At 49.1% G+C, this 15,201-nt stretch overlaps 1 protein-coding gene across 3 annotated transcripts in view; it reads left to right on the top strand.

The window, feature by feature from the left end:
- LOC103823699 (contactin-4) overlaps positions 1-15,201 on the top strand; it is a 261,680-nt gene that overhangs the window by 209,269 nt on the left and 37,210 nt on the right. For all 3 annotated transcript variants that reach the window (XM_050979442.1, XM_050979443.1, XM_050979444.1), the window contains one exon: positions 2,899-3,049. In XM_050979442.1, coding sequence (XP_050835399.1) covers positions 2,899-3,049 — 151 coding nt within the window. The remainder of the gene's footprint in view (positions 1-2,898; positions 3,050-15,201) is intronic.

The following is a 15,201-nucleotide window of genomic DNA, read 5'->3' as shown; positions in this document are numbered from 1 at the left end:
TTTGTCTGTCACAGGAAAAGCACCCAAATGGTGTCCTGCAGATAAATCCCTGTGCATCTGTGATTTAGCTTGGCACATTTTGAAAGGAAAGCAGCAGGTTTGCCTTTTCACTGGAGTTTCAAAGCAGGGCAACGTTCTGAGCCCTCCCTGGGAAATGTTAGCTTTTAACCAGATCTGAGTGTTAAAATGGTTGTTTTAAAAGGTCCTGAAGTTAAGCACTTGCTGCTGGTGGTGTTTAATCACCTCAAGTGAGACTTACACCAAAATTAAGTGAAAGAGAGAAATGGAAAATTACAGACTGAGCTTTTCTCAGAGTGATTCTTCTCAATTATTATTGCCAATTATCTTGCCTGCAGTCTTTAAATGAAAGCAGAATCCAGTGGTGCTGGACACTGTAGAAGACTGAGATGTATTCTTGTCTAGCCTGAATTTTCATGCTAAACATTTAAAAAACAAATTGGAAAAATGAAATGTGGGCCTAGAGTGGGAAAGAAAGGTCATTAAAATCCCTGCCTGACAAACAAAAGGTGAGAATAAATTAAATTCATTGCTCCTGGAGGGGCACAGGGAAGTTGTGGCAGTGCTGAGAAATGAGCCCAGAGTTTCTAAATGTCAAATGACGACGTTTTGAACGTCACAGGATAAACTCACAGTGAGCAACTCCTGTGTCTCACACAGGAGCAGGAAAATGCAGCAAATGACTCACAAAAAAACAGTCTAAACTGTTTATTACACAGATGGGAGTAACAGGATTATTCCAAAAAATCTCCTTTGCTTATAAGTTTGGGACAATCATCTGCGAAATTAGTTTCAGAAGTGATGATCTATTAACAATGATGTAATTAATAATGTATTTTGTTCTGGGTGCATTGGTGGGAAGGGCCCTCGGGATGCCTCCTTGAGTTCTGGAGGGTTTTACAAAGCCAGTGCTGGTTTTGGGGCTCTTTTACAGCATTCAATATCATACCTGGGTTTCTGAGTGCCAGAATAAAGTCCCTGCCTGTGATTAGATGTGGAAAATAAAAATCTCTGGTGCAGGAACTTGGAGCACTGCTGGATCATAAAGCCCAGCCCATTTTCAGTGTGGGGTTGTGCTTTATTCACCTCCTTGGCAGCAGGAACGACAGCCAAAAGAGCTGAGGCAGATGAGGTGCCCTGAGGAAAGGGAATTTGGGGGGTTTTGTCTCCCAGGAGCTGCAGGTGAGCTTTGGATCCTGTCTTGGGGCATGGAGGTGATGCAGAGCAGGGAGAGCTCAACCCTGATCTCCCTGGGGCAGCAAAAAGGGAGCCAAGGACAGGGCAGAGAGCTGAGGGATCCAGGGATGGGGCAGGGGGATCCAGGATGGGGCAGGGGGATCCAGGGATGGAGCAGGGGGATCCAGGGATGGAGCAGGGGGACCCAGGGATGGAGCAGGGGGATCCAGGAATGGGGCAGGGGATCCAGATGGGCAGGGGACCCAGGGATGAGCAGGGGATCCAGGGATGAGCAGGGGATTCAGGGATGGAGCAGGGGGATCCAGGAATGGGGCAGGGGACCAGGATGGAGCAGGGGGGATCCAGGGATGGAGCAGGGGGACCCAGGAATGGGGCAGGGGGACCCAGGAATGGGGCAGGGGGACCCAGGAATGGGGCAGGGGGATCCAGGGATGGGGCAGGGAGATCCAGGGATGGGGCAGGGGGATCCAGGGATGGAGCAGGAAGGATTCAGGGATGGAGCAGGGGGATCCAGGGCAGGAGACAGAGGGATGCAGGGATGGAGCAGGAAGGATCCAGGTCTGGAGCAGGAAGGATTCAGGGATGCAATCCTTCCACCAGGGATCCAAGGAATCAGCAGAGGGAGGATGGAGAGAGAAGACGTTGCTGCCACTGCTCCAACAGAAAGCCAAGCTCCCATCAGCAAGAATTGTTCCTAAAGCCCTTCAGCTGCCTCACCTGCTGCTCTGAGCTCTCTACATTAAAAAATGAATGGTCCTGTTTGATATCAATGAAAACCCTTGGTTGTCTTGGGGGATTTCAGTGCCAGAGCTGCCTCAGGTCCCAGCAAAGGGAACATTGCAAAGCCTTTGGGGCAGGAATCAGAAGCCAAGGCATCTCCTTGTTCCCCAGGCTGCAGAGAGGCTGCAGGGCTTTGGGGGTCACCTCAGTGGATAGCTGAGAGTTTGCCACAAAACACAGGGGTGTGCCCTGGGGGCAGGAAAAAAAATTCTTTGTGCCCTGGGGGCAGCAAAAGATAATTCTTTGTGCCCTGGGGGCAGGAAAAAAATTTCTTTGTGCCCTGGGGGCAGCAAAAGATAATTCTTTGTGCCCTGGGGGCAGGAAAAAAAATTCTTTGTGCCCTGGGGGCAGCAAAAGATAATTCTTTGTGCCCTGGAGCCAACAAGTCTTGCCTTGTCTTGCTTGGTTCAGGACCTGGCTGTGTCAGTGTCCCCCACCTTTATAGAATTTAAATAAATAACCCAGTTCATGCAATAATTATGAATAGGAAGCATAAAGGTGTCAGCCTTTCTGGAAATATTAACATTTCTGATGGATTAGATGGGTTCTGTGTTTGTGAGAAGTTCCCTGCCTGACAGAAGGATGATCCTGACACAGGAAAGGGAAACCCTTGACACTCCTGGTGCACGAGGTTCCTGGGGGTGCTGTCCCAGTAAGATGGGCATGGTGGGGTTACTGGTTTCTCAGGTTTTCAGCTGAACACACATTTTTAAACAAACCAAGTATTTTTTGCAGCAAAAGAAGCACTCAGATGTCTTTTTACCCCATCCAGAGTTCACAAAGCCCAATCATTTAGGAATTGCAAGTGAGAAACAGCCCTGGAATTGTGTAAAGTTGAGATGAGCCTGGTTTTGGTTTTTCCTGAGGGAATTCTGATCTGGTTTGTGTTGGTTTTGCTTTCAGCCATCGGGCCAGACTTCTCCAAAACGCTGCTGAAGAAGTTGACTCTTGTGAAGGTGGGTGGTGAAGTGATCATTGAGTGCAAGCCCAAAGCCTCCCCCAGACCTACTTATTCTTGGAAGAAAGGAAAAGACATCCTAAGAGAAAACGAGAGGTAATGTCTTAAAGCAACCATTTCTTTCATTAACTAACCCAGGGACTTTCAGCAATCAAAGCTAAATTTGTCATTAATAGCTTTGCAAAATTGAATTGCAAATACAAGAGGAGACAGCCTGTGTTCAATCCCAAGGAGCTGGGGGTGAGATTCCTATTCCATGGTGCCCATCCCATCTCTGTCTGCTGTTAAATCATCCCTGCCAAGAAGCTGACAAAAATGCACTCCAAAAAACCCAAATATTTTGCCTTTTCAGTGCTCTAAATAACCATTGTTAAAAAAAAATATATATATTTCCAGGAGATAAAAGCCTCTAGTGCAAACTGCACAGCTCTGGTACATTACTCAGTGTCCTGCACACAGGAATTATTTGGGGGCAAGAATTAATATGAAATGCACAATTAGGGGATGACTTTGTCATTTGTTGTCATTGTTGTCTGCCTCTACAGGCAGGAGGGGCCAAGTGCCTGAGCTCTGCCTAACCCTGCTGGATTTCTGCCTAACCCTGCTGGATTTCTGCCTAACCCTGCTGGATTTCTGCCTCCTGTGCCTGCTGAAATGTCACCTGCCCCCCAGTGCCCCAGGGGACAGCAGCAGTGCCTGGAGTCCAGCTCCAGTGTCTCCCTACACCCCCAGTTGTGCAAGGTCCTCCAACAGGAACTTTCTTGGCTGTTTTGATAAGAACCTGTTGAAATCCAGGGTGCAAGGTGCCAGGCAAAGCTGCTGCTGCAACCTCTTCATCTGGGACAGGGCACAGCACTTTTAGACAGGCGTGGGAGAAGGAACTTCAATGAAATCTCTGCCTAAAGTGGCATTAAAGGGTCCTGTGAGTGCCAGAGAGGCACCCGAACATCTGGATCCCTCCCCAGCTGCAGGCTGATCAATGTGGATGATCCTTGCAATCCAGGTGGAGTTAGGAGCAGCCCCTGTCAGTGAATGCTGGTGCTCAGCCTGAGGGCTGCCATGGCCATCCCTTCCAGCTTCTCCTGGGGCTGCTGTGGCTTTCCAGCTGCTGTGTGGTGCTCAGGTCCTTGCTGGAGCCACTGTGCATGGTTCTTGCTGCTGAAACTGCAGCTCTGCAGCTCCTGCTGTCCAGGAGGCAAAACAAAGAGAGTTCTTCAATGTTTGCCCCCAGAGCAGAGACTACCACGGTGGGAAAAAAATTAAATTAAAAAAAAAAAAAGAGCTTTATGGGTTTAGGTTTAGGTTTCAGTTTCTTCTCTGGAGGCTGAGGTTGTGTGTGCTGCACCTCTAATGAATCCCATGGCCTGGGGGCAGCTCTTACTGCTGGTTGGGAACTGTGCAATTGTGTTATCAGGGATTCTGCCCCGGGGTACAATTATATCATTGCAGTCATTAAAGGCACTTCATCTCCATAATAATGGAAATCCTGCCTTGGGGGCCCAGCTGAGTCAAAGTGATGCCGGGGGCCTGACTCCAGAAGGTAAATTTTATATGGGAACAGCTCTAGCACAGATACAGATGCAGAGGGTCTGCATTGCTTCCCCTGCCAGGCTTCCCTCTTCTCTCAGGTCTTCTTTTGGGCCTAGACAAAGGGGGTTTTATTTTCATGCCATAATGGCAATAATTCCATTTATTATTCCTCCCAGAGTGAGACATTTCCCAGAGGTGAAGCCGTAGCATTGTGTGGCTCAGGAGCAGATTCACATTTCTCATGTTCCCCCACAGCTTCCCACTCTTCCCCTCCTCCTTGGCCCCCCAACAGCAAAACGAGGGCAGGAAAAGCAAGAACACTTTCATTTAAAATATGTACACAACAGTCTTAATTCCTAATGTTCTCCTAGAGCTACTGGAGTCATATTTACCCTGCCACCAGACACGTGCTCAGGCTGGGACAGAAAAATAATTGTACTTTTAAGCCCCAAACCAAAATGCTCTTCTCTCATTCTTCTTCATGTAAGGCCCCTGCATCATTAGAGCTGTTTCTTCTCCAGGGATGTACAGTGCCTGCATTGTTTATACAGTTTAATTGTAAGGAAAGAAATGCATAAAAAAACAAATGATGTTCTGTGCTGGTAGCAAAGAATATGAAAGTGTCCAATTAAACAACCATTCCCTGTGAGTTGTGAAGTAGCAACATCTGTTACCTTAACTAAACAAGTTTCTGTGCAGAGGGGCCCTCGTGGTGCACTGTTAGAGCAGGACCTGACCCAGATACTCCAGGCATGCTCAGGATCCTGGTGGAGATCCTCCCAGCTGCTCCCAGTGTCTGGCAGGGCTGGCAGGCTCTGGGATGTGTGATCTTGCAGCAGGAATGTTGGTGGTTTTTGGAGCTGAAGGCAAATGAAAGCACAGGGAAGCAGCACATGGTGCCACATTCCCAGCGAGCTCAGCCATGGAAGAGTTTGGAGTGCAAGGAGTGCCTGGCTGGCTCACACTGGGGAGAGAGAACTGCACCCCCAGCCAGCTGCTGTGATTGTCACCCCCACTGGCTGCTCTGCTCCAAGATTTCAGTACTTTGGTCCTGGTTTCCCCAGGTATTTCACTGTTCTCTCCACCACAGCCAGGAGTCAGGGCAGTCCAGGAGGATAATTGGGTTTGCAAAGTTGTGAATCCCAGGATGGTTTGGTTTGGAAGAGACCTCAAAACTCACCCTGGATGCCATGGGCAGGGACACCTGGGTGCTCCAAACACCATCCAACCTGGCCTTGGACATTCCCAGGGATGTGGCAGCCACAGCTGGTGTCCTGAACAGAAGGTGAGGGCTGGAGACTGGGAGGGAGCAGCAGGAATGGGACAGGAGCAGCAGGAATGGGGACAGGAGCAGCAGGAATGGGACAGAGAGCAGCAGGAATGGGACAGGGAGCAGCAGGAATGGGGACAAGGAGCAGCAGGAATGGGACAGGAGCAGCAGGAAGGGGACAGGAGCAGCTGGAATGGGACAGGGAGCAGCAGGAATGGGACAGGGAACAGCAGGAAGGGGACAGGAGCAGCTGGAATGGGACAGGGAGCAGCAGGAAGGGAACAGGAGCAGCAGGAATGTTCAACCTGCCCTCAGTGCACACCCAACCCCAGCTCCCCAAAATCCCAGCCTCCTGGGAAGGAAGGACCAGGCAGCTGGAGCTGGAGAGCCTCTTGGATATGTTAATTCCCAGCTGTGCCTCCAGGCTTATTAATTTGGCAGGGAAGGTTAATTTGTTTGTAAGGAAGAACATCATCCAGTGCTGGCACTGCAGCTGCTTTGGAGAGGAGCTGAGGGGACACTGAGCTGCTCCTCCTGTCCTGGGTCCCTGGAGCCACTGGGAACCACCAGGCAAAGCTGAAGCAGTGAATCCCTTCTCCAGGAGCTGGAGGGATTCTGGCCAAGGGAAAAGCAGAAAGCTCTCACCTGATTTTTTTTTTTTTTTTTTTTTTTTTTTTTTGCTGTCCTCTGCACTTCAGAGCTGTCCAGCAAGTCTTGTCTCCATGAAGGAGTTCAGCCATGGATTCCTCCAGAGTTCACATCCTCCTGACAAAGGTTGTTCAGTAATGGGCCCCCTCCTACAGATATTATTTTATAATAGGAATCTTAACATGTCCATGTTGATGCTGCATCATTTTGAGGAGGAGCAATGGTAAAATTGACCAAGAAAAGCTTCTCTCCCATTCTTCCAGCATCTCTTGAGTACAAAAAGTTGTGTAAATTCCAGTTTTATATTTGTTGCCTCAAACTTCCTAATTAGTGCTTAATTACTTTAAACAGCCAGAAAGAAAATGGCAAGAGGACAGACAGCACATCTTTCCCAGGCTGGTGCCAGGGTACAAAGCATAGTGATATTTTTATCCTGATTACTTGAGAGATGAATTGCCAGCAGTGTCTTTTGGACACACAGCCTAGTGACACTTCAGCAGAAAAGAAAACCTCAAAGGATGCTTCCCATCATTGCTTCACATTAATTGTGTTGACTCTTTGTATTTTTTTTTTTGTTTTACATAAAGCACCTGTGCAATTTCTTGCAGGCAGACAGGTAACCAAACCATCAATAACTTGTCGGGTTTTCATTACATCCTGCCCAGGCAAAATGAAAAATGACTCCCTGCAAATGGCTTTCTGAAGTTTGTCCATCATTCATCTCACTTTGCACAGACCGTGGCAGAGATGGCTTCACTTCATTGCAACATCTGAAATAACTGACTTGTCCACTTACTTTAACCAATTTGCTGCAGAAAGAGAATAAAATGAACCAGGAAGCCACTGGGTTTGGTGGTCAGAAGTCTTGGAAAGCCTTTGTCCTGGATGGCCTCCTGTTCATAAGGAGCTGGTTGGAGCTCTGTGCTGATCTGGAAGTGTCCAAGGCCAGGCTGGATTGGGATGTGGAGCAGCCTGGTCTATGGGAGGTGTCCCTGCTCAAGGCAGGGATGAGCTTTAGGGCCCCTCCCAGCCCAACCCATCCTGATTCTATGATCACACCATGTTCTAGCACTGAAAGGGCTGTCCAGGGCAGAGGTGGAGTCCCCATCCCTGGAGGATTAAAAAGGATGTGGCACTTGGGGACAGGGGTCAGTGGTGGCCTTGGCAGTGCTGGGTTAACAGCTGGGCTCAGTGTTCTTAGAGGGCATTGCCTAAAAATTATTTTATTATTTATAAATGTGTCCAACTACAGGTTACCAGAGAAGGATTAGGGACTTGTGTAGAGTCCAGGTTTGGTGCTGGTTTATTTTCTGTGCATCAATAATTAGGCTGATCCCTAAAATTTCCATCTCCCCCATCTGCTCCTGTGGAAGCAGGAGCTGATTTCAGTTTGCAGGCACAAACTGCTGCCGGTGGCTCTGCCAAGCTCCAGCTGGAAGGAGCCTGTCCCTCACGCCGTGCCACAGCCTCCTGCAACACCAGCAATCTGTTCCTGCCTCCCCAGCCCATCATTTGCAGCGTGGAGGGGTTGTAGGGCTCCGTGGGACACGTGTAGGACAGCACTGCTGCCTGTGCTGCTGCTGGAGCCGCTCAGAACCGGGCTGAGGCCAAACCCCCAGGGCTGCTCTGCCCCAGGGGCTCCAGAGAGGTCAGAGGGCTTTCACCTGGTGCTTCTGGGGTAATTTTAAAAGCTCTTTAAAATTTTAAGAGCTCTGCTTGCAGAGGTGGAGAGGAGGAAGGATCCAGAGCTTGTCCCAGAGCACAGCGAGGTGTGTCCTGTTAAAGGCAGGATGAAGATATCCTGAGGAGAAATGTGTCACAGGGGGGCCAAGAGCAATCAGCAGGCTTCACCTGCTGCTTGTGTGTTCATTTTAAAAGCAGAGCTCTGCCTGCAGAGGTGGGGAGGGTGAAGGATCCAGAGCTCTGTCCCAGAGGCATCTGACCTGTGGAGTGCAGCCAGACGTGTCCCGTGCTGACATCCCTAAAAGCAGGATGAAGATATCCTGAAGAGAAACCTGTCACAAGGGGCCAAGAAAAATCATCAGGCTTTCACCTTGGTGCTTGTGGATTAATTTTAAAAGCAGAGCTCTGCTTGCAGTGGTGGAGGGGCTGAAGGATCCAGAGCTTTGTCCCTGAGGCATCCAACCTCTGGATCACAGCCAGACGTGTCCCGTGCTGACATCCTTCAAAGAAATGTGTCACTTGCTGCTGTTCCTGCTTGAGGTCTCTCATGGTTTTATGATTATTAAATTCATCTCTGGGTGCTGAACACACAGCTACAAGTTGTTCCTCCCTCTGTTGGAGCTGCTCCAGGAAGGAGCTGGTCCCTCCCCAGAGGATGGGGTTTGCTCTGTGGTGAGCACACCCTGCAGCCACTGCTTCCCAAAGAAATGCCTGTCTCAGCCTCCTGACTGCAGTCTGGAGTTGATGTGCAGCTTCCTGCTTGTCCTCCAGCTGATAATGATTTTAGGATGTCTGGAGCATTTTGAAGGAAAAAATTATTATCAGATGTTTCTTCTGGTGGGTGTTTTTATGTGAAGAGCAAGCAGGCAATGATTTTACAGTTAGGGCCATACTTTGAGAGGCACTTTTAGAACCCAAGGAAATCATTACAAGTCCAAAGGGGAGGAAGGATTCCTAATGAACATTTCAGACTTGGTGATATTTTTGATGGCTATTCAAGCATCATTGAAGTGATGTAAATGTGTCCCAGGATCTCACAAACCTGTTAATGTCCATTACAAGCCGAGTGCGTAATTTCCCTTTGTACTTTGGGCATTTTTGGTTGGAACCAGAGAGAAAGCTGTGTTATCTTTGAAAGGCTGTGCCTTTGGGCTTGAATTCGGGTGGCATCAGCTGGAACAAATAAGCTGAGAATGCATTTGCTGCCTCTGCTCCAATCTCACGAACGCTCCCAGAAACGCTTTGTGTCAGCAGCTGATGCACTGAAAATCTTGCATGGATGTTTTTTTCTCATAAGAGAATAATTTCTACGAGCTCCAGTGGAGTTCCCTTTGATTGTCATGCTCCACTCCTGCCCAGTGGTTGCTGTAGGTAGAGGGTGCTGGCTTGTCCTTTTCAGGAAGGCGTTGTTGGCATGGGTGGCTGGATGCTGCACTCCAGACACGATTCCTTGCATTTCTCTCTGTAGACTAGAAGTCATTTAATTCCCATGCCTTGGGCTCTAGCCAGTGCCCTGGAAGAATGAGCACAGCAAATGTTTCACTGCACATTAGATGGAGGGAAGGCAGGAGTGGCTTTGCAGCCCTGCTGCTGCCCAGACAGGATTTTCCTCGCCTGCGAGCGCAGGAGGACGCGTGTGGAGAGCTGTGGAGAGCTGTGTCTCTGCTGGCTGATTGTGCAGAAAGGGAGGGCTCAGCTTTTCATCAAGAGCTTTTCAGCTTGTTTTGCCCCTCCACTGCCACCAGAAGAGCTGGTCCAGGTCCTGAGCCTTTTGTTTGGAGAGTGGAGCACGGCTGTGCCTCGTGGTGCCCTGGCAGCGTTGGTGGTTTATCAGTCAGCTCTGTCTGCCAGCTGGAGGGGCTGTGTCCAAAGGGCCATTTCCCTGGGGGATGGTCCTCATTTCCCACCAAAACCCATGGAAAATGGGCTCTTTGCACCATCACACCCTTCTGGACTTGCAGAATCCTCCCGGATCAAATTGTCACTGCCTCACATCTCAGGAATGAAAAAACAAAGCTTTGCTTTGCTCAAATCTGCTTGCTCAAATATTTATTTGGATGGCATGGACTGTATTTATTTTAATTTTGTGGTGCTTGGAGAGAGAAGGCAAAAGGTTTCTATTATTTGAAATTCTCCACAGCCCCCTCACTCCCTTCAGGGTCCCTCCCAGTTCTTGTGTTTGGTTTTCATTTGTTTCCTCCTGTTATCAGCATCCCTAAAGAAAGATATTTTCCAGAGAACTGTTCTTCTCAGCTAACCCAGGGATATTTTTGTATTTGAGTTATTACTCCAGGCATCTCTGAACAATCTCCATGAAGTCTCTAACAGCTGTAAATGCTCCCTTCCTTCCCTCCTGCCTCCCTGCTCCGTCAGGATCAGCTTCTGTCACTTCAGACTGGATTTAAAAATGCACAGACCGAAGGGAAGATGGTGACAAACCACAGCTTTTGTGTTTATAGATGTTAATAATGGCTGGGTGCAGCATCATTGCTTTGGACTGCTCCCTCACTGCAGATACACAGTTGGTGGGAAAGGAAATTGTGGGCAAATGTTGGATGCCAGATCCAAGGCTGGTTTAGGCTGATGCTGAATTCAGTGTGCTCTTGGATGCTTCCAAAGGGGCCACTGCTATCATATCAAAACTGGTTATCTGAGCAAAAGATCTCCTATTTTTTCTTTTTCTTTAGAATATTATTGGCAGGTTTTTATGATAAGCCAGTACTAAAAGGGGGAGAGTGACTTTTTCCATGGACATACAGCGCCAGGACAAAGGGGGAATGGCTTCCCACGTGGGGAAGTGGGAGATGTTCTACTGAACTCGAGGCAACAGGGTTTTACCTCAGTTTATTTAGAGCAAATATAGTTCTTACCTGAAAATTAATTACAGGGGGTTGCTGTTTAGAGGCCTGTCAGCTGCCATGGATAAGGCAGGAGTTATCTCCTGCTGCCTTCACTGAGAGAGAGACGTGCACTAAATTAAATGGGCTTGGACAGAGGCTCTCAATTACCTCAGGCTCCTCTGTGAACCATGAAAAGACAGGTCCTCAGGGACAAATCAGCAGTGCAGCAGCTCTGGGGGCTGGGGGAGGCACAGCTAGCAGGGCCAGAAGGTGCAGGTGTGCAGGAGAGCCCACTCAGCTGGGAGTCTGGAAATGGAAAACTCCAATGGAAAACTTGTGGTGCTCCAGCTCATGGGATCATCCTGCCTTCCCCCTGGATTCACCTGACAGCTGTGGAGCAGACCCAGCTTGTCCCCTCCTTGCTCAGGCTGTGCTGATGTCCCACCCTGGTGGTGGTGGTGGGGTCCCTTTCTCCCCCTGCTCAGAAACACCTGGAGTGACAGGAGGAGGATGAAGCCCAGCCTGGAAAGTTCTTCCTGCTGAGGGGGATGCTGAGGGTTTGGAATGGGGTTGGTGAAGGGTGGGAAGTCCCAGTGGCTGAAGGTGAGAAAGCAGATTGTGCTGCAGGGTGTGATCCTGAGGAGGCAAAAATGTTGCAAGAAAATAGGTGATTTTAGGGTGGGAGAAAGGTTTTTCTGGAGTCTCCTTAGGTGATGCCTCCACAGGGCACAAGTCATTCACATTCCAATGGGATTTACTGGGCAAAATCAGATTTTTCTGTGTTCTGACTTAGAGCAGAGAAAATAAAAAACCATAGCAGGAAGCAAAGCTCCTTGAGAGAGCAGGGGGAGCCTGAAGTGCTCTGTGGCATGACAGGGCTCTGGGTGGGCTTTAGGCTCAGGGCTCTCTCCCCCTGTCACCATCAGAGCTGGGAGCCCCAGGAGCCTGGCTTTGACCTGGGGTGTTGTAATGGAGATGGAGGAAACAGCAAGCTCTGCCCTGGCTGTGAGTGATTTGTACAGCACAGAGGTTGGAGTCACATCTGGGACAACATCCCAGGACCACAGGGGTGTTTATTACCAGCCCTTTCTTCAAGTGGTGAGCTGTGTCCCTGATTTTGGGGGGCTGTGCTCTGAGCAGTAAAACCTGTGAGGATTTATAAACTTCCCTGCTTACCCAAAATAGCCCAATGGCCCCCACCACATCCGTGGGATCACTTTAATAACCCCCACTGCATGGCAGGCATTATTTAAAAGGTGATGAAAGATGCAAAGATGTCTGATAGAACCAGAAATAATTTGAAAAATAATGCAATTGCCCGGAGTTGTGGCACGAGGCAAAGCTGCTGTTGGGCTAAAAATTGCTCCAGCTATTCCTGCCAAGGAACTCTGGGAAAAGAGGGAACAAATACACTGCTGAGACTGCAGTCAGGGCTGCCTGGTGCTTCTGCTTTCTTCTCTGCTTCCAGCCCCCCAGCCCAGGCAGGCAGAGGGGAACAATAGGCCATTCATCATGTCAGCCGAAATACACTGTTTTTCACAGGTACATTTAACCCAAATCCTCTCTCAGAAGAAGGATTATCTCTTGGAAGAACTCTGGCACCAGTGTCTCTTTTCAATAGCCACGTCACCACTGCCACAAAGGCTGTACATGAAGGGATCAATGGTAGTTTTATCTCAAATTGCACTCAGTGTGTGTTTCTTCCAGCTGACATTCATTTAAATGCTTGCTCTGAGACATCTTTTCTCCCTGTAATAGAAAAAGGATCGGACACCCTAAGCATTGTTTTGAGGGGGAAAAAAATATTTAAAATATTCACTTGGCTAAGCATGAAATATTTCAGCTGTGTGTGTTTAATCAAGAGTGAAAGCAAGGGTAGTTATGCTTGTATTTCATAAATTAAAATGCTAAAATGATTAGATAAGAAAACAAAATACCTTACTCCATTGCAGCCGTGCTAATGAAACCATTTGAGAGGGGGAAAAAGAAAGAAGGCACTTTGTAATTCTGAGCACTTTTGCTCAGAAGGAGCACAGAGCTGTGATCTGCAGTGCTGGGTGTGCTGGGTCCCTCGGGAAGGGGAGCACAGCCAGGCTGCCACATGCCCTGCAATGTACTCCATTCATATTCCATGCACTGCCACCTGTTTCCCCCTGCTGAACACAGAAATAGAGGGCAAGCAGTGAGGAATGCTCTGAGGGATCACCTGTGGGATGGGGAATCATTCCTGCTGGGAAGGGCAGGGCCTGGCCCTGCTCCCCACCCTGCAAAGGCTTCCCCCTGCAAGGTCAGGTGAGCTCCAAGCCCTGGCTCTGCAGGGCTGCTGCTTTGCTCCTGCAGCCACACAGGTTTCTCAGTCTGGGATTTAAGGGAATGTTCTGTCAAAGCAGGAGGCCAGGCTGAGCAGCAGGCAGGTTTTGGGAGATGCAGGTGGTGCAGCCCAGCCCCCAGAGGTGAGATTTCCATGGAGGTGCTTGCTGACACTCAGGTTTGTGATGTGCTCTGGGACTTGTGAGCTTTCCTGATCCCCTCTTTCCTTTCTATTCCAAGTAAGGGCTTGATCTCATTTTCACAAAGTCGGTGATAAAACTCTTCCTGAGTTCAACAGGACAATTCCTGTCTCTAAATGCAGATGTTACTGCCTGAGCAATATTTATCTGCTCCTGGGAGTGCTGCAGTGGGCTCCACGAATCCCACCTGCCCTGCTCCATCCTGGGTGGGGGTAACACACCTGCTGCTGGGGGATTCACACACCTGGCAGGGCACCAGGAGCTGGGAGCAAGCACCAGGGGCTCTGCCCTGCTCTTCCTCCTGACACTGCCCCAGCTCTGCCTCACTGTCAGCACCACATCCATGAGATCATTTCAGTACCCCCCTGGCATGGCAAGCATTGTTTAAAAGGTGATGAGCAGCTACATGAGCTCTCCCATCCATCTCCAGCTGCTCCTGGACACTCAGGGCTGTGCTGAGCCAGCTGTGATCCCTCTGGGAGGGATGGATGGATGGATGGATGGATGGATGGATGGATGGATGGATGGATGGATGGATGGATGGATGGATGGATGGATGGATGGATGGATGGATGGATGGATGGATGGATGGATGGATGGATGGATGGATGGATGGATGGATGGATGGATGGATGGACGGACAGACGGACGGACGGACGGACGGACGGACGGACGGACGGACGGATGGATGGATGGATGGATGGATGGATGGATGGATGGATGGATGGATGGATGGATGGATGGATGGATGATGGATGGATGGAGGGATGGGTGGATGGATGGATGGATGGATGGATGGATGGATGGATGGATGGATGGATGGATGGATGGATGGATGGATGTCCCAGCCAGCCCTTCTCTCTGGCACTGGGAGCCTTCCCCTTGTCTCCCTGTGCCTGTCCTTGTCCCAGGAGCTGCTCTGGGAGCTCTGGGCCTGTCAGCTCCTTTAGGGAGTGCAAAGTGTTCAGGGATTTCTCCCTTTTGCTGCTGCAGTGGCAGAAGGGAAGGGGCTGGGGAGAGATTTTGTTTGCAGCATTTCCAGAGGTCCTTTGTCCCCAGGAGAGTTTGGATCCAAACACTGACACGGGCAGCTCTTGCTGCAGTGGAACCCAGTGCTTTAGGAAAGAAGCAATGCTTTTATCTCCTCATTTCAGACCTGGCCCTGCTCCTGAGGACCTGACAGATCCCCAGATTCTCTCTCACAAACGCTGTGTTTGAAACAGATGACCTTTCTTCCTATAAGGATGCTGAACTATCTTAAATTTATTTTTTCCAAATGGATATTTTTATCTTCTGTGATTTTTCTCTGATTAGCAGTGACATTAGCAGTAGAACAGTTCATTAACCTGTGCAAGAGACAATATTTTATTTTTTAGGGATATTTTTATATTTTTATTTATTGTTACCACTGCTGTTAGTAGAGTCAGGGAGCCCAGAACATTCTATAGCAAGTCAGTATCTCCTTTGTTGAGTTTGTGGTGGTTTAAAGACATGCACAGTCAGCAGCCAGCACTTTGTTTGATGTGTGTTTGTGGGAAATGTGGTTTGGTTTTATATCCTCCCAGGCATCTGGTTAGGAAACACTCTGAGGGTGCATTTCAGGGGAGAGAGCACACTGAGCAGTGCTTCAGTCACTTTGAACTTTGTGCCTTGGAAGAACTTTTTCACCCAAACTGCTGGAGGCTGTGGCTGAAGGGTTGTTTGCTTTCCAGCCAATTAGCAGTTTGAGAGCCTCAGTGGCCTGAAATGAGCCTCTCATCTCCTTTA

Source organism: Serinus canaria, chromosome 12 (assembly GCF_022539315.1).
Source record: "Serinus canaria isolate serCan28SL12 chromosome 12, serCan2020, whole genome shotgun sequence".
Lineage (NCBI taxonomy): Eukaryota > Metazoa > Chordata > Aves > Passeriformes > Fringillidae > Serinus > Serinus canaria.
This window is presented reverse-complemented; position numbering and strand designations above follow the sequence as displayed.